The 24380-nt window shown below is 38.9% G+C and overlaps 1 protein-coding gene across 13 annotated transcripts in view; it reads right to left on the bottom strand.

Annotated features, from left to right (window-relative positions):
* Nucleotides 1-158: 158 nt before the first annotated feature.
* The window catches only part of LOC112558328, a 74832-nt gene continuing 50610 nt past the window's right edge, over nucleotides 159-24380 (bottom strand). For 11 of the 13 annotated variants that reach the window (XM_025228752.1, XM_025228746.1, XM_025228749.1 and 8 more), the window contains 5 exons: nucleotides 21250-22356; nucleotides 16078-16243; nucleotides 14104-14241; nucleotides 13851-13983; nucleotides 159-13486 (listed from right to left, as the gene is read on the bottom strand). In XM_025228752.1, the coding sequence (XP_025084537.1) occupies nucleotides 11279-13486; nucleotides 13851-13983; nucleotides 14104-14241; nucleotides 16078-16243; nucleotides 21250-21934 (3330 nt within the window). In that variant the 5' untranslated portion in view covers nucleotides 21935-22356 and the 3' untranslated portion in view covers nucleotides 159-11278. The remainder of the gene's footprint in view (nucleotides 13487-13850; nucleotides 13984-14103; nucleotides 14242-16077; nucleotides 16244-21249; nucleotides 22357-24380) is intronic. The other 2 variants (XM_025228759.1, XM_025228760.1) reach the window with 2 other exon arrangements.

The raw sequence follows: 24380 nt of genomic DNA, 5'->3' as shown, positions 1-24380 counted from the left end.
TGCACGTTTTAGATATCTCGCACCATTTGAGCAACACGATGATCCACATAATCTCTCTTTCTTTCTCTCACACAAACATCGCGTAAAAAAACAACAACAAAAAAACCCAACAAAACAAAAAAACACGCTGTAAGAACGACGAAGGAGTGCAGGTAGAGTCAGATTCAGGATGATTTTTACTTGATTGTCAGCACAAAGTTACACACTAAACCTTTAGAAGCTCTCATACACAATGTAAACGGACCAATCACAATAACAGGCAAAAAGCCACTAATAAAGCACATCATAACAAAAATAAGATCATCAGCCTTATCATCGTCGTCGTAATCAGATTTAGATATCTTTTTTTTTTTTTTTTTTAAACCGACGGAGGCGGGTCGAGGAGGCTAGAAACTGTGTGACGTCACCGGCCTCAAGGTGTCTGTCAAGCTGAGGTAGAAGCTCAATTTGTCGTTGACTTCAAAATGTCTGGAATCCACGCCATGTTTAAATTTCCTACCAGACTCTTCAAAGATGTGACTATTCCTTCTTGCAGCTTTGAAGCCCAAGTCACACAATCTCTACCCTCCATCTTTGGTGTTTTTTTTTTTTGTTTGGTTTAAAAAAAAAAGTCAGTTAATGACGTCAAAACTTTTAACAGACTTGACAATGAAATTAATGACAAAGAGTCATGAAACCAATCCCTCTATCTGCCACTCCCCCCTTCAAACAGCTTTACGCATACAGAAACCAAAAATAAAATCTGCCAATAATGGAGGTAAGCCTACCCTTCCCCCCACTTGCGACCCTGACCTCCAATAAACTCTGGATCATTTCGGTTGGTTGGTCAATCCAATTTCTTGACCACAGCTAGACAATACAGCAAAGTATCACCACCACCAGCTGATATATATAATGTCAGAGACTACCTCGTCTGTGATTAGCTACCTCGATCAACAGGAAATCATAAGCATATGCGGCAAAAATGTATCTGAATAAGTCATTCTAGTACACAGAATGTTTCTTGCACACACCGAGCGCGAGTGCGCACGAACACACACACACGTGCCCCCCTTGTCTCAAACCCCCATCCCTCACACAAACGGGACAACAGATTCGATCTGCGTTTAAGGCTATTAATTGTTTATATATTTTGTATACGGGTAAAGGGAAGATAAAGTTTTCACGCCTTAATCTTTTCCAAGCCAAAAACCAAATGTTTTGTTAATTTGGAATGAATGGTTTACCTCCTCCCTAGCCTTTTATAAGTATTAAAAAAGCGAGAGAGAGACATGCACTACAGCAACTGCTTATTATCATATTTTCGACCGAACAGTCTTTGGGTTTTTGTAATGGAAGAGTTATGTTGTACAGGCGATGCAGCCTAGAACTTTAATCGTTTCTTGTACAAGAGAATGCAACACTGATGTTGTAGTGTAAAAGATTTCCCGTGAAATACATCATAACGAGTATTGACAGTTTTGTTTTGTTCAACAATCTCCTGCGAACCGACAAGTAGGCCTGCCTCCAGAGCTTTATATTATAAAAAAAAAACGGTCGCGGATGGTTTGTCAACAGGCCATCCATGACGTCATCCCGCTAGCCCTCTACATCTGTCCTCTATCCTCTAACAGTCTGACCCCTTGCTTCCTGTGTCAAGGCCAACATAAAGTCGGCTTTCACGCTGCACCACGAAGAAGTTTCTGTGCAAAATGCAGAAGCTGATATTTTCACGCCCACGATCAGGAGTAGAAACCCAAGAAAAAGCATGTAGCCTCTAGAGAAGTAGTAGCCTAGGGCAAATGGTAGGTCACTACCTTTGACTATCTCCAGGTTTGCTAGTACTTTCTGCCCCCACCTAATCCCTCCTCACAACTGGATTATGTCGCAAAAAAAGAGGGAGTATATGGCTAATATATATAAATAAAACAATCATAGAAATCCGACTGATTTACACGGACTGACCATTTATGCCACTAACAAAAATCTATCCAGCTGATTTATTATCATTTATATTCTCTTCTGCTGACCAAAAAAACAAAAACAAAAACAAATAAAAAAACACATTAAACATATCTGCTGATGTGGTATAACTAGTTTTTCAGTTAAATTGGCTAAAGCAAAAAGTCATCACTTGTTTTTGAGAGGGCAGGCGCACTAAGCGAGTTAGGGCACTTACACGCACAGTTTGCACAAATTTATGGAAGACCAATTACACTGTAATTCTGTTTTTGTGCGCACTCCTGTACAAAATGATCACTGCTATCCTTCAGCTGGAACTAACTTCTACATGTTCGACATAACATTTGTCACACTACAAGCCTCTGATTCCCCCCAGGCATGCTCACTTTTGCCACTTATGACCAGGCAGGTCTACTTCACTTCAACAAATATATTAAATCATTACCATGCATTTTAACTCCCCAAAGATTTCTAAGATTTATTGCTTTTGACTAACTTACACACCACTGAGCGAATGCGTGAACCTGTATGTGTACATGAGAGCATGCTAGATGTTAATTCTGATGAGAAATCATCTGATCTGCATCATTTTGACAGGAATATTTCCAAAACAGCACAAAATTTATCACTTAAGCCTGAATTTCTCACAACATTTAAAATAATGCTCTTGGTGGCATAACAGCATTTAAAAATAATGCATTTTTTGGCCAATATATAAATTGACTTACTAACACTGTTAACCTCAATCTTTTCTGTTTGTAGCTCCTTATTGTGGACAGACTTAAAAATTCACAATTAAACAGAGATCTCATGAACTAGCTGTAATTGTCACAGAATAGAGTCATCCTATGTTATTAAGAAAACCTGATAAAAATTCTAAAATCTCATGTACAACCCTACTTCTGATAACACAGTATCTGTACACAGAACACATCATCTATAAGTAAGGCAACGCATTCCTTTTGAACAGTAGACTGCCAAGTTAAGAATAGAGCAACAAATTTACCAAGTGTAAAAATTCACCCCATGAAGAGCTTATATTGAAAAAAAAACAAAACAAAAACAAAAACAAACAAACATGCAAAGACATGTCCCTCTACCAGATTCCCTCTGCAAAAGTCATAAAATACAAAGCCAGCCACAAAGCATGAAGAAAATTCACCATTCAATAACTGTGGCCTGATTAAACCTTTGCCTCTCTTTTTTTCCCCAGGCATTTCCATCAGCACCTTTGCCTTTCAAAGAGAAGGCAGGCTATTCCCTCCCCCACCCCCACTCATGAATAGTCAGTCGCACTAAAAGAATACCAAACAGTGAACATTTTGTTTGAAACAAGTCATTTCATCATAGTGGTACAACAATAGCACAGTGTCATCATAATCCACAGAAGCGTATCGTCACAACCTTGTAAGTCACAATAAAGTTTATACATCGGTTTTTGCCTTTCCCAATGACTGCCACAGACAATATTAATTGATTCAATGAAGCAGGTCTGCACAGAAGTAAAATTCTGACAGCCATTTTTTAAAGAAAAAAGTATGTGGACTGCTCAAAAACAGATCAGGCAGCATACCTAAAGCTGATTGCATGTTTCCTGGTTTTTCATAACACTTCCTTTAAAAAAAAAAACTCAGCATTTTTCAAGTCATGCTGAACTCTTGACTCATGCAGGACATGTGTACTTCAACTTATTTAAGCGCCGAAATGGAGCTCAAAATACTTCCTTTCAAAAAAATTAAAAAGTGGTAGTTTTTCTGAAGGACCAGGTAATAACTTTACCCCCTTCTGCACCTTGTCTGGCTGTGAAAGGTAGGAGGAGAAATGGTCCAGAACAATGAAATGGGAAGATCTGGGGGACTCCGGGAGGGGGAACATGGAAGAAGCCAGGATAAGAAAGAGGGTTAGAACATAAGACCAGTGCATGTACAGCAACTGGCATGATGCTCCCCACTGAGGGGGAACTGTTTAAAGCTGATCTGAATATTGTTACTTGCTGAAATGTAATCAAATTTAAATATCTATGCACTGAGGATACTTCTGTCCTCTCAAAAAGGACAGCGTTTGTGTAGAACTTAAAAGTTTGTCATCTCACTTTGGCTATAATAAATGCTGTTAAATATATGAAGCATCCACATACACAAAAACAGTCTCCAAACAGAGACTAACTCTGAATGGTAGCATTTCTCTTGATGGAAGAAGCAAGGATTACCAACAAGACATTTTCTCTGTACACAAATCTTTGGTTTGACAACAATGAACAAACATCCATATGAACCGAATACATGTCCTCTTTAACACTAATCTGGTAAAGCTAAGGAATCATTATTTGTCACATCAAGCCATACTTACAAAAGATAGACACACAGTGACAAACAGTAAAACATGATATTACCAACAAGATTGCAATATCATAAAAACATGCTACATTTACCATCTTCTCTTCAAGGTCACTGTGATGGAAAAATACAACAATTAAGTTAAAGACATAAAGCTTGCTGACCAGTAACTAAAAACAAAATGTCAGCTAACTGACTAAATACACCTTTCTGTCCTACATACAAAAGTGCAGCATAAAAAACAAGCATATGGCAGCTAAACTGAACTATTTCATAAATCAACCAAAACAAAACAAAACACAAAAAAAGTTACTGACAAAATAAAATCTGACACACCCCACAATGTGTCCAGTCAATTCATTTCTTCCAAAAATCAACAACTCTACCATTCTCAAACTTGCAAACCTTTTTTTCATTCAACCATCACCTCAAATGTGATGTAAAATTTTATGTAAAAGATTTCTGCCTTTTAAAATAGATAATAACTTAAACAAACCCTCCAAGCATGGATTTCAGCAAATCAAGCATTAAAAAGTAAAATGAATAGCACCAGTGCTAAAACAAAACCTGTCCAGACAACAACACTCTACAGAAGTCTGTTATTTCCAGTCCAGACACCAACACTCACCACAAGTTTCTTATTTCTTTTTAAAAAAATGTGCTGCCATGTGCAATCATAAGTAAAAAATCAATGTACACTGTGCATTCTGTAGTCTTGCGGGATGGGATAGTGAAAAGCCCTTTGGATCTTCAAGTTTAAACAGATTTCTTATGCAGAATGTCCATATATGTATTTGTAACTACCAAATACGCCTTTACATCAGAGCAGGTAATGCTGAATAACCAATGCAGAACACACCTTTAGCTGAAATCCGCAGGACAATTGTTATGAGCCTGTGGCCTGCCTTTCTTATGCACAGCTGAAGCCTAAGAACAAATCGCTTCCATTCTGAAGTCAGTAAAATATTTACTTAATTTGAAAAGGCTACATTCTTTATATTTTAACAAAGTGAGAGATGACGAGTAAGAAGCCAGAAAAATATGCCAAACCGGAAATGGACAAAAGACAAATAGGCTGGGGAGGAATATGAACTCTTGTATTACAGTTGAACAAAAATGTGTTGCTCAGATTTAAATGCATAAACTAATAATGTTACCTAGACAATTCAAGCTGGGGGTAAGGAAGTTAGGGACTTCATTATAAAGATAAGAATCAGCATACCTTCAGTGAAAAAATACTTTAAATAAAATCAAATGCCTACAGGTAATATTTTGTAGAAAGACACACTTTCATTTTTGCTACTGCTTTCATTTGATGTAGACATGTTACCTGAACATTCTTCTCCCAGATTCCTTACTTTACTAACATCACCATTGCTCTTTTGAAGGTTGATGAAAATCTTTTTCACAAGGTTTCATTTTCTGATGTATACAAAAAGAAAAAACTTATTATACTTTATTATACTACATGCATTTGTGCTTTGTACAGATCTAGGTTTTAGCAGCAATGCTGTATTCAATGCTAAAATATTGATGACAGTTATGATGATGGATGACATTGATGAAGATAACTATCATTGTTTAAATGACACAGCAGGACTTAACAATTTTAACAAATTTTACTAAAGCTATCGCAAGAAATGTATTCTACACAATACAAAACATGCCAGCCTCCTGTCCCGAAGCCCAAATCTGCAGTAAATCTTAGTTATGTTAAGAACGTTCTTTACGCTTTTTGCACTCTGATAACAGTAACTGGCAAGACTCAAAGTTTAGAAGCTCAATAGTATTACAAAACCTTCATTGTTAAAGGCCAAAAGTTTACAACCCTGCAGGAAAGAACCGATTCAATCTGGCGGAGGGAGGTGATGGTACTTGTCAGGACAGATGGAAGCAGTTAGCAAAGAATGACCACCTAGGTAGCCACAACATGTGCTCCTCACCTCCCTACCTCAGAGCATACCAATCTTTCCAGCCATAAGCTTAAAGTTTGACCTTTAAGAATTTTAACAGACAGTGATAACATTTCTTTCAACCAATTGAAACAGCGATTACCTATAAACATCAAGACAAAATTTTTTGTACATAATAAAAGCTTTTAAAACTGGTTGTAGTGTAAAACAGACATTATCTTCAAGAGGCAAACAGACAAAGTTTCAACATTCAAGATGACGGGGTTAAAAGGCGAATACTTTCTTTGGCTTTCTTTGATTTTGTCAATGAATACTGATTTTGGATTTAACATGTAGAAGGCGTTTATCATATCTAACATGAACAGAAGGAAGCATAGTTTCAACATGTCAGCAATCCGGTCAACTTCTATCATATTACAGCAAAACTTGTACACAGCTCACCCACACATTACCAACTATATCTCTACATTTATGTCCGATTCTAGATTATCTTTGGCTCATGGGATGTAACTCAGCTGTCTACAAAATCCAATGCATGTTTGGAAGAAAACAGTGACATGCAAAACATTTCACACTTTACATACTTGTCACTAGCTACCTTTTATAGCTGAAAACTTACTAGTCCATTTATCAAATGATTCTCTGCAATGTTAGCGTAAAGAATGTGACTATGCATCTTACATGAGTGTGCATGTCTGTATATATGCATGTGCAGGTACACACGTGCATGATCTCTACTAAAACAGCTTTCAAAAATGTGCTTCACCTGTTTGGATAAATAATCATTATTTCAAATTCTGATAACACTTGCTTTATCAACTTTAGCCAAGTACAAATCCCTAAACCAAACCAAAATACTTAAATATCAAACTGGGTGTAGAGACTCAAACTGCTTTGTTTACAATAGCTCTTGCTAATATACAATCTGTACCATAGGTTTGTAATTTTTTTTATTCAAAATGTTGGGTAGTATTTCCACCAAGTAGCAGGTGGGGGAAGATCTAGTTATAGCACAAAATTTTTAATGGACTCTGCATCTGGTCAGCAGTCACAGGACAGAACAGTAGGTACACAACACTACTGTATACCATGTGAGCAGCCTTTCACAGATGATCCTGATCAAAGGCCCACCCCCCTCTTTACCTGCCTGCCACAGATAAAACAAAAATTGCAAGCCAGTATATCCACATCTATATTAAAACTTTTCCTAACATCTTCCTAGTAATAGTAATCTACTATTCATAGTAAAAATAAATATTTTTAAATATTATAAATATTATTGTCTGACAAAAACTGATGCAGCAAGTGCTACAGATGAAACACCAATGAACACAAACTTTAAGACATGCATGGATCCCACCTGCTCTCCAATGGAAGATTTTGTATTCCAAGCTTGTTATTACACTGTGTACCCAATACAATCAATGCAGGATATAAAGCAGGAATATGAGGACTGCTGATAAAGCAATCAATGGATATCGGCCCAAGAAGCTATCTGTATCTCAGAAACAAAAATTTAAAATGAAATTTTGCAATTTAAAAAACAAACATGAAAAGCAAGATAACTTTCTCTTTAACGATAATGACTGCTATAATTGGACAGAAGGTCTCTCTCCTTTCAAATAAGATATAGTATGAATAAAGCTTTAGATTATCTGAATGTAAAATAGAATATTTAAATAATAGAATATTTAAAACCATATTGCATGGTTTGTGTTACTTATTTGCTAAGAAAGCAGACACAAGTGACAGCCTTTGAAAATATATCTTAGGAACCTTCCAGCAGTCAGGTGATTAATATCTATTCAAAAATGCTTCATCGTGCACGAGAGAAAAACTCAGAATACATCCTACATTTTATGATTGTCTCTCACAAAAGGCAGTTTGCTGGATTTCAAATTGGCAGTAAAGCCTGCCATACAAAAGCAAGCAACAGACGCATTTCCCAAATGAAAATTGACATTTTCTTTAGGTTTAACTATTTATTTCTGCTTTTTTATTTGAAAGATGTGTTTTTTGTATTTCCAATCATATCTTCTTTTGATTTCTGATCCATTTTATGTCCAAACTGCATGGAATTAATTGCACAAGTACATTTGCCTCACTAAAAAATGCACCAAGTAAACAATCTAAATGATTTATGTAAACAATTTTTTTTTTTTAAAACAGAAGCCTGATTCTGCATAATTAAGAATTTCTTAAAATCTGAAGTCTACATATTTGTATACCAATGAAAAGGACATAAATCACTGGGAAAAAAGGTTTCCATTTTTCTTCACAACAATCTGGCATGCAAGGGAGTAATCTGTTGGATGATTGGAATGCTTGATAGCTTCATTCATCTGCCCTGTCATACTCTCAGAGAGCTGTTTGTTTAGTTTTCCCTCACTGAGGTAATTAAAGGCCCATGGAAACAGAAAGATTAGGATAAAAACCAATCTAAAATAAACATAAGTTTCAGTATAAGTTAAAGCCTGGATTTCGTTCAAGGCCCACGTGTACAAATCTCTTTACCACTGGTGCCATGGTCATCACCAAGAAAAACAAGATCTTCCTCATGCAAGCAAACGTACAAGTGCGTGAGTGCACATGCACATACACACAAATTTCAGTGCAAAAACATACATGTCACATGTAGGCGCGCACCCACACACACACACAAACGATTTCTAATGCTTTGGTATTTCAGCTTAAAAAATGCATAATACATTTAAAAAGAAGTCAACATTTTATGCAACATTTTTGTGAATCGGAGATCTTGTAGCCCTAAATATGCAGTAACATCTTGACAGTCAGCAGACAATTATGTGTACATGTTCAAAATAGAGCCAGCTTAACTGTACAACAAATTTGAAAAAAAAAAAAAAAATTCAGCCTTAATACTAGATACTTGATTGGAAATCGTTTCTATGTGTTTATGTATATGTAGTTGGGGCTTTATGGTGTGTGCATATACAAGTTTATATGTGTAACCATAAGCATCTGTATGCCTACAAACAAGAACTGTGTGTGACTGAATGAAAATGCGCACTGAAAGGTAACAGAGATATATGACAGAAGACTAAAAATGACAACCCCCCTCCCCCCCCCCAAAAAATGGAACAAACTGACAAGGAAAACTGTCACCTTAATTCAATCACTTTCCACCTGAAGTTTAGAAGCTAAAATGTTAAACACATCTTTGGATTGCTTATGAGTAAATAGATAAACAACAGAGATAAATATAATCTATAATACAACTGATTGTCTGCAAATTTGTCAGGCAAACACAATGACACATCACAAGTAAACACATTACTATGCAAACATATGTAAAATATACTGCAACAGATCTATGGCAAACTGCACATGATCTGAAATTTTTACAAATTACGAGACAACACCACTTCAGAAGACAAAACATTTACTGCCATTGTGATTTTGTATGTGTGCTGCGTTCAAAATGCTGATATCTTTAACAGGAAGCAGTAAAAATGTCACCAGATGTGTAGTTTCCCTCTTCTGGGCAGTAAATAGAATTCTTTCAGGCAGCTCTTGGTATGTTATAGACAGCAGTAATTTTTCCCAACCATAGAAACTTCAAAGCTAAAAACATTTTAAAGAAATTTTGATAGCCGCAACCAGACATTCTCAATAACTTAGAGACATAACTAAGTTTGTTTACATACATGATGTAACTTTAACAATAATTCTGATGATAGATGACCTAATTGACCTTTAAAAAAAAGGCAGTAATAGTTCTTAAGTTGGGGGTGAGTGGGAGAAAAACTTGATTGACAACTGATTGCCTGGTAAATGAAATTTCAAGGTTTTACCTCTTTCTGTAAATATCACAAATGAAGAACTTTTTCATGCCATTACTTGTAGGCCAGTAAAGGTCATACAGTTTCTAAAAAAACATATATGTCTCTCCCTAAAAAGCCAAAACTTAATCCTTTAAAGCTTTGCCCAAGAAAATCAGCAGTAAATTTTCTGCTATACCACTTTCATCACAACAGATATGGGTGGGGGATGAATGCTAAAGAGTCGTCTTCCTTACCAATACTGCACTGTTTAAAGCTTTGACAACAACCCAGTTTTAATGGAGATTTCCCACTTCATTTGTTTCCATTTCAAATGTTTCTGGCAAGGTCCTGCACTGTAACATCAAGCAGTCAGAAATATGGTATTGTGTGATTCATAATAACCATTCCCTCTCATGAAGCCAACATCATCACCGCACAGGCTTTCAGTACATCTCACAATGTAAGGTAGGTCCAACCTTCAAGAACACTGGGAAGAAATGCAACTCTCTACCTTAAAGCCTATGTACCAAACATTAGCAATGTCAGTTGTATCTGCTGCAACAAAGGCAGCCATGATGTGCCAAAATGGCATGGAAACATCTTGGATTTAGACAAGCCAGAATCTGTAAAAACATCCATCACATCAGTTTTCTCTACAGAAATCTGAAACTTATGGCAAAACAACCAGCCCACAGCATTATTTTCTACAAAGTGCTTTTTAGTCTTTTTACAAGTAGGATCATGACTGTTCTTTGAAAAACTCACTCTTTTCAGCTTAGCATTACAAGCACTTGCAAAGATTCTTAGACATAAAAGGGAAGGTGCCTTTTTTGCTGGACGCAAGTATGTGCTCTGCACCAAGCTTACCACTGAGAATGCTGATCACTGGCCAGTTTTCTTTCATCTTTTCACCACTTCCCTCCCTTACAACTTTCGATATGGCTTAAAAGGAAATGGCACAAAAGGAGACCTTTTTCTTAAAAAATGGTAAGCATTCCTCCCTGTTCTAACACGAAATTGTTTCATAAAGATTATCAAAACTGTAATATTAAGCATTCACTTCAGATCATGAAATCCATGATTTTCTTTCCTCACATGTGGCAAAGTACACTTCAACAAAGATAGTATCTTCTTTTTTTAAAGCATTTTTCCCCTTTAAAGCCTTTGGTAAATTTTCTGCAACAAAACTTGAAACTCGGAGTTCTCTCAGTGCATCATTTTCTAAAATATGATAAAATTATCAAGGCATACTGATCTGATAAAAAAAATGGCATAAGCTGCAGCATGGAGGACAGGTGTCTCTCTACTGTGATGTTTTTAACATCTGCTGTAAAACAGGGCACTTGCTGCTATTGAGATCTTCAGCCTCTGACACAAGAACCATCACATCCTCTGATGAGTCTCTTTTCATTTTTACTTTTTCTGCTGCAGCACCTTCTGATGTGTAAGAGTCGGCTTTCCCTGCAACGGGTCGGATGGGTGAAGATTTTAGAACTTCTTCCTCCAAGGGATCTTCCATATGACCAGTAGAAGACGTAGCTGCTGTTTCCAGTTTTCCTATCTTGGCTTTTGGTGCTTCTTGCCCTGGTAGGCTGTCAGCTGACCGTTTCTGCACAGAGCTTGATGAAATGTTGGAGAAATCTACTGCAGACCGCTTGTTGGAACTGGTCACACATGCACAGTCATCTTTTGTGTCGCCTAAATTTGCCTTCTGCTGTGCAGTTTCACTGCTGCAGTCTTCCTCTGCACACAAGGAAATTCTCAGACATTCACAGTCTGAGCCAGAAGCTGAATCGCATGGAGTGACATGCGGCATTTTGCTCTTTTTGTCACAGTTAAGCTGCGGTGAAGAACTTCGAACAATGTCGAACAGTTCCTGTTCGTTTCGAACAATCCACCTATTTTTATCCACGGATATTATCTCAACCTCTTTGTCAGCAAAAATCAACATATGTTTTTCATACTTTGGTTTTCGACTTGATGCTTCTATCCTCCATTTTGTCTCCGATGTTGGAGCACTATCCAGCTTTTCTTTTTCTTTTTCCTTCTCAACTGTTAGCTGCTTTTTCACCTTCACTCCTGAATTACTTTTACTTGTTGCTGCAACTGGTGTAGGTCTAGGACTAGATTTCTCATCATGTTTCTCACTGGTGTCTTTGCTAGAAGCTGATAAATCAAGTGGTACACTTGGTCCTGATGAGTCAACCGAGATGCCAGGACTAACCACACCAGATATTCCAGCAGCACCAGACAAATTCCATGGAGAGACTGGCATGGGAAAATAACCTACCATGCCAGGAGGAACTCCTGGGAATCTTGGTGCAAGTCCTGTCAGGGCAGTAGTACCAAGGCCTCTATCTGGGAGGGTATAGTCATAGACGAAGCCACTAAACCTTTCAAGGCCCACTGCCATGGTGGGAAAGATTGCACCATTGACAGGAATTCTGGGAGGCAATATGTTCATTCTACTAGACTCAATGGAAGCTGTTATAGAAGCATTTCCAGGCGTCACCGAAGGTGTATTCTGCCGAGAGGATGAAGGAGTGAGTGAATTCTCTCCCTTTGATTTGCGCTCCTTTGATCTGCTTCCTCGGGCTGTCAGTTTGGGTGAACTGGATGGTAGACTTTGGTGAGTATGTCCACGATAAGCAGTTTCAAGAGGAGATGTCGAGGAAGATGACTTAGCACCAGCATCTACTGGGCTAGATGCAAATGGCGCAGGTTCTTCCATTTTGACTACTACTTTATCTACAGGACTGGCAGTCTCCTTACTGTTTCTGACACTTGTACCTCCTGCTGAAGACAGTGTTCCACCAGAAATAATGGGACTGTGGGATGTACTAAAATTGCTACCGCTACCTGTCAGTTGCACAGCAGCAGGGGAAGAAGTGGCAGATGACTGGTGCTCAGCAGACTGAGAAAGCTGTGATATGACATCCTGAAGACTTGGTCGTGAATTCTCAGATTTGCCACGAGAAGAAAATTTAGTTGTCGGTGGTCGAGCCGGCTGCGCATCTTGTCGTTGAAGTTCAACACCAAGGAAGTTGGGATGGGCACTGGAAAAGTCATCTTTGACTTTCCTCTTTGCTGCACCTTCGACTTTGTTTAAAACTTTTGTATCCTGAGATGTTAATAAATATGAATCCTTTTTTTTAGAATCTGGATTAAAGTCATCACCCTTCTCGCTGACCTCTGACACACTTTCCTGCAGACCTATCTCAAGAGAGCTCTCCAATTCCACAGGACCTGCAACAGGTGTAGAATTCATTTCTCTGCTGCAGGGACTCTTAGGGGGTAACAAGGCTTCTAGTACTGAGAGAGATGGTTTTAAATCTGGAACTGGGGTGGAGTTGGAGCCATGAGAGTGTGGAGATGTGTTGCCTGATTTGCCTTCACCACCAGAATTGCTGTGCAGTGACACATCACCTCCAAAGCCATTGCCTGCATTAGCAATGTGAGGCATTTGAGCTATCAGGCGCTGAACAGCTTCACGGTCAATCTGTAGGTCATCCTGTAAGAATACAAGTAAGGGAATCATCACCATGACCATAATAACCACCACCACTGCTGGTGTTTCTAACCACATTCATTAATAGTTCTATTTATGTCTGTGTGTGTGAGTGCATGCACATGTTGTGTGTAGTTCTACATGATCTGCCCATTACTCTCACCCCTTTTTACTGAAAAAAAAAATTGTAAGAAATCCTAAAAATTCAAACTATATAAACTGAACAAAATAAAGAAATTTGTACTTTGCCATAAGATCAGAAAAAAAGAAAAGGTCCAGAAGAAATAAAAAGTTTAAGATGTGACAGGTATGTCTATCACAATACAAACACCACTCAAGTAAAGAAATGTAAAAATATAGTACTCACATCCCCCTGTTCGCTAAGGCTGTAGCAGCGATCATAACCTCGCCGGTGAGTAATAGCCTTGTCGCGGATGATGCGATTGATGGAGGAGATACTGGGGATGTTTTTCTCAGAACAAATGTTGTCATGCAGCAGTCTGAACACAAAATATGAAAAGTATTTTGCTTTATTTTTCATTACACCAAGCTGCACAAAAAATCAGATATCTCAAAATAAAAGAAATCCCCTGAACATAAATATTGCAAATGAAACTTACTTCTGTCGAATTTCCCAAGCAAACATCTGTGGATTCTCAGCTTTGTACTGGCGAACCATGGACACAACATCTGGTGTTGTCACCTTGGGCTTGCTCCCACCTATCTGGCCTGGGTTTATGCTTCCTGTTTTGCGATACCTAATAACACAAGAATGCATCACTAAACATCATGATTCCTTTTCAGATATGCTAAATACTAAAAATTAAGATCTTTTTCATTATCATGTCAATACCATTAAGTACCTTGCCCCAGTTCCCTGGATAAAGCTGACTTAATATCTATAAATCAGCTTCAGCCTTGGCGTTTCTTTGCACACTTGGAATGACCATTAATAATGCTTAAAACTGATGCCAGACTTACACTGATAATCTGTCACAGGATGACTTTAAAAGAATAGTTTACACCAACTGAATATGACACATGCTAACATCCGATGTTACATAATTCATTTGATGATCAGTGGTTTTACAAAAGGTCTCCCCATTAATGCCACTGAAATATTAAACACAATAGGCTGAAATGTAATTCTGCAAAATTATGTTTTAAAACTGATTCACAGACCATGTATATATTACTGTGACTCCAAAATATGGGGACTAGACAGAGTAGTCACAGCCAAAAAGGTCCATCTTTTTGTTTGCAAAAGGTTCCTAAGGGTTTCAGTGAAAGCATAAAACCGACTTATGTATGGTGAGATAGGAAGGTACTTTTTTTATATTGTCTATTACAAATTGTATGAAACACTGGTTGTGCTTGCTAAAACCCCCAGCTTCTTGGTATTCATCAAAGGCATATGATAAGCTTTATTTACTAGATACCAGGGAGAGCGGTTTTCTTTAGGTTTTGGTTATGTTTGGCTGTTTCACCAAGCTGGCAATCAGAAACTGTTTCTGAAAAAATTTGGTGATAGATTTGAAGGATTATATAAAGAATGGTATGCCGGACTTCAAAATAGCTGGCAATTTAAGCTGCATATAACAAGTTTATATTATGATAAAGAATAATATAAGAAAGGCTAGATTAAGAGTAACAGAAATAAAACAGTTATAGAAACAAACTCCAGCAGCTCACCACTGCCCCTTCTGCTCAAGTAAGGTAGAGGATGAAGTGCATGTTTTTCTGTATGTCCTATTTAATCAAACTGGAGACAAAATAGGGCAAGATATTAAAGGACGGACCTCGTGTTCTCAGTTACACAACAGCACCAATGAGTCACCAATTAGGCAGTTTAAATTTTCTGTATTCTTGACATTGACAATGACTTGTTAATATATGCGGCTCCTGGTCAGGAGATAAGGGGAGGTTGTTGGTGACAAAGTAAAATGGGTTGGTTAGAATAGTGGTTGTGTTGGGGGAGGGGTGGGTGGGATGAAAGGTATGGCAGGGGTGTGAATGTAGGTGTGTAGCTTTATAACCTTTACGTCTTTTTGTACTGTAGTAACTGTAGTAATTATATGTGTATGAGTGCGTAAGAATATAGGTGACTTTTTATGCATGGGTTTTCACATATTTGCAATCTGATGTATGCAGACATTTTAAGGTTTGGCCTTTTTTCCAGTATTTATTTTAAGTTTACGAGCCATGACATATCATAATATACCCATACTGAGTAGGTTCTTGCACCCTTGCTGTAGCCAATCCTTGAAGCAATACAAGGTATGTCATCGCATCAACGCAATTCATTTTAACATCGCAATTTATTAGTTAAATATTTTCCTTTATACTTAATTTACGCTTAACTTTATCTTTGTGGATAAATATGTTTTGCATCACACCATGTCATTATTAGCCAGCATTTTTAAAAGTCATTTTTTTATTATTATTCTATTATTATTAGTCAGTGCAGACAGTGTGACCAGCTATAATTGGAATGCTGTGCAATAAAAGTGCTCTATTATTAATATTATGATGTCATGTTCCTGCCTTAATGATCAGGTAGCCAAAATTTGTTTCTAACAAAATCTACCGCTCACCTGTTGAGAATCTTACTGACACAACCATGGGAAACCTGTAGCTGTCTGCTGACTTCACATGGCCGGATTCCCTGCAGTGCCAGCTGTAGAATCTGAATGCGTAGGTGGTCTGGTAGAGGCCTCCCATTGGTGAACTCCCGTCCATACTGGTTCACATTGCGCCCACCTAAAGTAAAAAGCAGATTTATCACTGACAGGAATCTCAAGGAAACAACACTAGAAACAAATGTAGAATTCTCATTGCGTTTGATGCATTAAATCTGTTTCCTTGTGCCTTTTTTTGCTCCCTCTCCATTCAATCACCAACACTCCTCAAAAACCGCTGCGTAATATCAATAGTTTTTCCCCGTCTTAGTCGGATGAAAATTAGTTTTGTAAAATGGGCTGAGATGATGTTGGTTACTCATTTTCATAAACAGAGTGTAAACCTGATGATCAAATGGGTGCTCTGTGATGTTTAACACAATGGTGAGAGCAACAGTTTTGTCAGACTATATTTTTTAAATATTGGAAAGCATTCATTTGTGACAGCCATGCTCTAGTGCACCCCTATAACATTAAGCTTTAGGGAAGATGTGACTGTGCGCCCTTATTCAGGCAGGTGCTGTTGCGCACCTGAACTTATAACTTTCCAGGCATGAATGCACTCACAAGGAGTAAATGCAGTATTTCTGCCTGAAAATTTAGTTTAGGGCCAGACTCTTTGTTAAGATATCCTATAAAGATTAAATCTTGATCTTTGGGGGTTTTATTTACTCTATTTAACCAGAAATCAACACAGCCCTAAATTCAGCCATTTTTATATTTAGGGAGGTAGGGAGGCAGGAACACAAGTGACAGTAGCCCGGGCTCTCATGACAACAAAGGTGAATTGGTGAGTTAAGTCAAACATCAATATAGCATGAAGTATACAATCCAAGTGCTGCATGCTTGCTATTATCCCTAAAGGCTGAATTTCTACATTACCTAGAAAATGGTTCAGCCCAGGGAAGGGAGGTGTAAAAGCACACAGTGCTGGATACCCCTAGTGGTCATGCTTCACTCATTGCTTCTCTGGCCCAGCAAGTACCTCAACTCCCTCACCTGGGTTGAACCATTCTTTGCTACTGTAGGGTAGGGTAGAAGTTTGGTCGTCAAAGGTCTAGAGCAGGGGTGGGCAATTAATTTTCCCAAGGGGCCGCATGAGAAATTGGGATGGTTTTAGAGGGCCGGACTAATATAGTTAACTCAGTTTTACCCAATACTGTATATATATAGTATATATACTGGCGGACGGGCCAGCGGGCGGGCCGGTCAGAGACAGGAGGCGGGCCGGATCCGGCCCGCGGGCCGCCCTTTGCCCAGGTATGGTCTAGAGGGACCTAGTTTTTTTCCCTAAAGACTGGGTAAAGCTCAGTGCAAGATTTCACTATATCCTAAGATTTGGGAGAATGCACACTTCCAAACATCACCACCACAAAAAGAAGTCAAACATGACATCACGCAGTCCACAGATATGTCCAATCAACATGTAGTTCTTGATCTCTCATTGGCTATAACACTGACAATGTAAATGAGAACATATTCATACACAATCTGTCTGTTTATTTTTGTGTATCACAAGAAGGAAAAGTCATATGAAGGACATTCAAGTTGTGCTTGGTGACTAGAATGCTATGACTGGCTCAGATGCCTACCAGAGATGGGCAGGAATGAAAAATTGGCTGAAGTAAAGCCAACAACAAAGGTGTAAGAGTCCTTGAATTTGCACACAGCCACTGGACTCACCTTAGCCAATACCTTCCATTCCCACAAAGAAATTGAGGATGGCAACTTGACACTTTCCAGATAATCTGGTGCAAAACCAAACTGGATTCCTCCTTCTGCCAAGATATTTCACATCCAGCATCAAGAAGGCCAAAAACAAGGTCATACCCTGGATCTGACATAGGCAAAGACCCAATCCTAGTCTGAAGATGAAGCTAAAGGTGAAGTGGAATCCAACCAGCTTTCATATTCCTTTCGATTTGAAGACGTTACAAGACCCTAAACACTGTAGAAATCTTTAAAGCCTAATGCGAAGACACTGCCATGCTGTCTCTTTTGAATGATAGTGAACATGTTCATAGAGGCGCTCTTCCTGACTTTGTTTGCTGGTGTGACAAACACTTTCGTGTCTTGAATGCCTCAAAGACTAAGGAAATGATTTTTGACTTTCGGACGAACAGGCTTGAGGCAGCCATCAGTATTATCCATGATGATGCCACCAAAGTAGTCAGCTCTTACAAATATCTAGGTACTATCTTTGATAACAAGCTTAAATGGGACATCATGATCTTCCGTAAGAGCCAACGTCTGTACCTCCTACGCAAACTAAGATCTTTCTGTCAGCTCTGTCATCCTCACTAGGTTCTATCAGTTCTTCATTGAAAGTATCATCACTTTTTTCTTCATCTCTTGGTTCCACAGCCTCTCTCTGAGGAACAGAAACAGTATTGTCTCACTTTTTAATATCTTTTCCAAGATCACCCAAACTAGGAAGAGGGATTTGGCAGCCTTTTGTCATCAGCAAATCCTCAGGAAAGCATCCCTCATCCTCTCTATTTCTGACCATGTGTTGGCATGTGAGTTTTCACTCTTGTGGTCCGATGCCTGTCTCATTCGCCAGCAACTCATTCATTCCACATTCCATTCACTTGATAAACTCTACTGGCCTGTGATCTTGTTCTAGCTTGAGGTGGCCCGGAGTCACCCACTGTATCTGCTGCTGTTGAAAGATGTGTGTGTGTGTGGGAAAGAGAATGTGTTGTAGAGAGACAATATTTAAATAAGTACATTGATATCATCTCTTTTATATCATGTATATGTATATATTATTGCTAGTCTGAGCACTATTTTGAATTGCTCCAAGGGATCAATAAAGTTGTAGTGTACCTCTCTGAATATGGTGAACTGTGATGGAGACACCTTTGGAAACAAAATGTGCTACTTTCAATAGCCCAAGCAATGCTAGTGCAACAAATGAAGAAGAAAAACCCCTGGGTCATGAATAATACAGATCTCTTGTGACCAAAGGAGAACACTAAAAAATGAGAGAAATTGTGACTCAAAAGCAGCTTCCGAGTACAAAGCTATAAAAAGAAGTATGGGGAAGAGGACTAGGGCAACTAAGGAGAAATGAATCACAAACTAGTGCCAGATTATAGATAAGGAAATGGCACAAGGTGACAGCAAAAAGGACTACCAACCAACCTACTTTCATTTCCAATGGTGTGGGCCTATATGTAATCTGCAGTTCGTAGGCAACATCGATTTGATGGAAGGCACTAACAACAAACCAAGACATTACCAACAAACTGACAAGACAATACAAAAGACATGGATGTGGAATGGTGACCAGTACTAGCAAGAGCAGAGTCATGGTTAACAGCAACAGCAAAGATGAGATCTAGTGAACTGACTACAGCCCGAGAAGGTATAAAGCTATAAGCACCAGAGAACAAAGCTCTACAGATGACCTCTGCAGCCAGGATTGCAACAGTGACAGCAGTAATTACCAAAACTGACAAGATTTGGCACAGCAATATCAGCAGGTTGAGTACCAAGTACAAAATTCATGTCCCTCATAATTCCAATTCTGCTGTACAGATGTAAGATAAGGACTCTGTATTCAAGACCAAGTACCTGAGGAGGCTACTCAGAATTGCTTACATGGAATGCAAAAAATCCAAAGACTTTGTACAAAGCACGGTCACCACCCAAATGGGCCACCAGAAGCCTTCTCACAATAAGGAACTGGCACAAGCTGGTCTGGTTCAGCCATGTGACCTGGTGCCATGCTCTAAGACCTCAGTTTAGGGTACACTGGAGGGAATAGGTGAATGCCAAGGTGGACAGAGAAAGAACAGGCTTGCAAAAATAAAGGATAGGACTGGCTTATGTTATGCTGAACCCGCTCACAACAGCTTTAGACATGTCTGAGTCGCCACCCTTGTCATCTGCTACATCCCTCTAGTTGTTATCCCAACCCCATCCCAATGGCCAGGAATGGCAAACCTACATAACCATTCATCAACCAGTCAAGAGATGAATAAATCTCAATAACAGAAACCTATCCACATTTTGGGAAATAGTGTCTTGCACTGAACAGCCAAAAGAAAAAGAAAAATTGCATCCCACTAGACCTCTAACCATGGTATATCATCAATAAGAAAGAGAAAACTGTTTACAACTCTTAATAGGAGACACCTAGCTTGCCTGAGGAGAAGTGTGCATGTGTGGAAGGATACAATATTTGTGCCTTGTTTATCCATATTAACAGACTAAATGAAGATAAGTTAGCACTAGGTCCTCACACAACCCAGACTTGGAAAAGAACAGTAGAGAGCAAGGCAAAGGACTTCGGAACTACCTGCACCCAACTGAAGGGGGATGCCCAAAACCAGGTCCGTTGGCAAGGTGTTGTTGCGGCCCTATGCTCCTGAGAGGAGCAACAAGGAATAAACTAAACTAAGTGTGCTTACATTGGTGATTTTCCAAACAATAATCATAAAGCTTTGAAAGATGTGGGTTGGGGGCCTATAAAACAGCATAAAATGTTCATTGACAAAAGGACAAAAGAGAACTATCATCCTGCGGTTTGCCTTCTCACTGCAAACTAATTAGGCACATAAAAAATACCAACATTAAAAATATAACAAAAGGAAATATGCTCATCAATGAGAAATACTCAACAGCCTAAAAACAGATCGTGAAAAATGATCTGATTCAGGACAAATATTGGAGCAAACAAAAGAACAGACAAAGCATCCTAAGACTCAAAAGTTGTGAGCGTGCTACTTCTGAAATTAACTACCTGTTCCTCAAAGAAATGTGAAATCTAAATGCTCAGCATGAACTTTTAAAGAGACACATGACACTTCCCAAATTGATAAAATTATGGAGAGGGCATTGCTTTCTTTTGGGATGAGCATGGCACATTAAAACAAACTAAAACTGCATATCCACAGGCACATGTGCACACACACACTCTCTCAGCTCCAAGCAAAATATGTTTGCTAAATAAGGACCAATAATAACTTATATCTGCATTCATGCACAAATTTGTCAGCATGAGTACGTGCATGCCTACCTACATCCACATACCCACACGCTTTCTCTCTGTATGACACAAAAGCAAAGCCAAATATTAACCCGCACTACCGGAATGTCGAATGCGCCCATCGTTTTTCCCGCCACCTTTCATATCCTCGTATTCATCATCGGTGTAGATGACATCATTGAAATCAATGCTGTCGTCAGATCCCAGGTCTGCAGATTCTCCTCGCAGCGGCTTGCCATCCATCCCAAGCCCCACCATTCCTACAGATGTTGTAGTGGCTGCAGGTGTTGTCTTGACACCCCCTCCAGCAATGGAGCCTGCGCTGCTACCAGTTCCAGCCTCAACAGTGTCTGTGCTGGCAGCTGCAACAGCTGCAAGTTTGGAAGAAAGTTCCAGGGAGTTGACTAGATTGTGTTGCTGCTGAAGCAGCTGTGACTGAAGCTGGATATAGCGAAGATAAGGTTGTGGGATCACCAACTGCGAGCTGCCCTCCCCTGATGGCAACTGCACACCGGAAATGTTCTCAATCGACATGATTCCTGCTGAGGCAAGTTTGCAGTCAACGTCTGCATCAATGTCGGGCTCACCAGAGGCTGTTGTTTCAGAGGCTGACTCTTCTGCCATCTTGGCTGGTGAGGGCTTCTGGGGCTTTCGCTTGCGTGTGGGTGACATGTCCTGGTGGGGGCTTCCATTCCCGTTGCTGGCCACGTTCTCTAAAACACTTTCTGACTTTGGTGATTTTTTGTCATCCATTTTTGAAACAGCACTGCTGAACATGCAGGCTGCATTTCCATTCCCAAAACTATGCAGATCTTCAGCTCTGCAGGTCCCCTCCTTTCTAACAATCCATGGGTGAGTGGTATTTCTCCACTATTTTTGGAGAGAAAAAAAATCTGACCCCTAATCTTTTCCGATTCTTTTTTTAAAAAAAAAACACCAGATAAATAATATGCTAGTACTTGCTCAATGTATGATGACTGCCTATCAACGGGATTTCAGTTGACAGGTCACTGAAGTTTTTCTCTTTTAAAGGAAGTTTTTTTTAAGGAAGCAGTTTTTCCATCAGAAACAATGCACACATTGCATATTCATAACTTCCTGACACAATCCACCAATCTCCCCATTATAGACGATGTATGCATATCAGGGTTAGTCATTCTGCAGTCTGCTGCTCAGCCCTCCATACAAAGTACACCCTCCTGCAAAGACACAACCAGAAAATGGACATGAGAAGTACAGCCTGAAAAACATCTTCAAGCACAAACAAGTCCTTTAAATTCATGCAACCAAAGTACAAGTCCTTATTTTTCCAGTCAAATGATTTTCAATAAAAAAAAAATTTGACTGAAATTTTAGAATCAGCAGTACATGAAATGTTATAACAGAATGCCAAGCTCAAGAATAAGGGAAGGTAAGTAGGTGGGTGCTTTCTCAAAAACAGTTGCTACTTGTTCTACGCCTCACCACACCCATCACTCTGTATTCCCTGTCCTAAGGTTTGCCACTATTAACCTTAAAATAAGGCCAGACTCTATGGTTTAACACACTGGACCTGCACAATTAAGAATCATTATTGCAATGATGCACAGTGACAACAACAGATGTCAGCTGGGCCCAGTGTTTCAGAAACAGATTATATGGATACTTAATCAGTAAACCCTGACATAAAAACAGACAAAAGATATAACAGACAAGTCATACATTTCCTCAAGTGTCGATTTTACCCCTATACCCATCCACCACCATCCCCACCACCCAAACCAACACACAAGCACACATTACTCAAAGCAGTTGTCACTTGTGGACTAGTAACATATTTCAATAGAAAATAAAATATCCATTGTTGCTATTAAACTGGTAATTCCAGTAACACTTCCTTTCCAAAGCTGAAAAGCTTCCAAGTACCACAACTCCAAAACTGGACCATGATCATGCAAGGCCTTGGATCTCTCTGCTGATACTTCCTCGGCAGTTCATTCAGGGATATGAGGAGAAAATTATCTATATTGTAACAGATAACAGCACTTAATTTTGGAATTGATGCTATAAAAACATGTGTATCTTTGTAATGAAACATACAAAGTGAATTTTTCAAAGTGTCCCACTGACAAGACAACAAATCAAGGAGCTCCAGCACAGTTGTCAGATCATAAATCTTTTAAACCACCAAGCACAATATCTTGAGGCAATAAGAGCTTTATGAACACAAAATATTGGCATGTGGTCTGTACTTAAAATGAAAGAATCAAAACATAGCTGCAAAATGTGGGTGCTGAGGAGCAGAAACATATGGGCATGTCTGCATCCACAGAGATTTGAATTAAAACTTAGCACTTGCATTCTGTTCAGCTTAAAAAAACAGCATGTCCTTGACTACACACCAAACTTGTTATTTTTAAAATTGTCTCTTTAAATAACACGGTTTGCATGATAGAAAAGCCAGGCACCTCTTGTGGAGTGGTTCTGCATGAATGCTCAAGCAGGTGCATTGAAGAACTTAAAAAAATTTTGTTAGCTGAGTGGTCTAAGAACTTTTTTTTCTTAGAACTGTGCTCTGAAATGTTTGAATGGAAGAAGGGAAAAAAAGCACTGCTACGGCTAGCTGTGAAGCAGGAACTGACGAAGTTAAATATATGGATCAAGTGTTCTCTCCACCCTACATGCTCGTCACGGTTGGGTGATTTTGTTTCATGAGCTTTGCCGCACCCAACCATGCATTGCAGGTGTGCATTACATAGTTCAACAGACCACCTTGCATATGTAGGGCTCATCATTCCCTGTACCAGAATACTGAGCTGTGACCTATACAGTAACAATAATAAGGAAAAACATAGATATAGTAATGACATAGGCTAGTTTGCTTAAAGTGTTTAAGATCCTTCTGATAAATTAGAGTCTATAAACTACTTGAATCTATAAACTACAAAGGCCCTACAAATATATATTTAAACGGGTACACTTTTATTCCCATGAAAACCAGCCATGAACTGGTAGTATTTTAACACACATTTTTATCAGATATTAAGGATGTCAGCTGCTGTTTGCTGCATACCTCATTTGACAGCGCTTTTGTCTGAACACATAGGACAACCTGCTTCAAGTGGTTACTTTGATTCGTACAAATATATTAATGATTAACAGCTTCTTTTAGGCACTGCTTTAGTATTTAAATGCTGTCCAACACGCCCCTCTACCAGCCCAAGCAGAATAGATAGGCAGGCTT

The sequence above is a fragment of the Pomacea canaliculata genome, linkage group LG2, assembly GCF_003073045.1.
Source record: "Pomacea canaliculata isolate SZHN2017 linkage group LG2, ASM307304v1, whole genome shotgun sequence".
NCBI classification, from domain to species: Eukaryota; Metazoa; Mollusca; class Gastropoda; order Architaenioglossa; family Ampullariidae; genus Pomacea; species Pomacea canaliculata.
The sequence above is the reverse complement of the archived record's forward strand: the minus strand, read 5'-3'. Positions and strand labels throughout refer to the sequence as shown.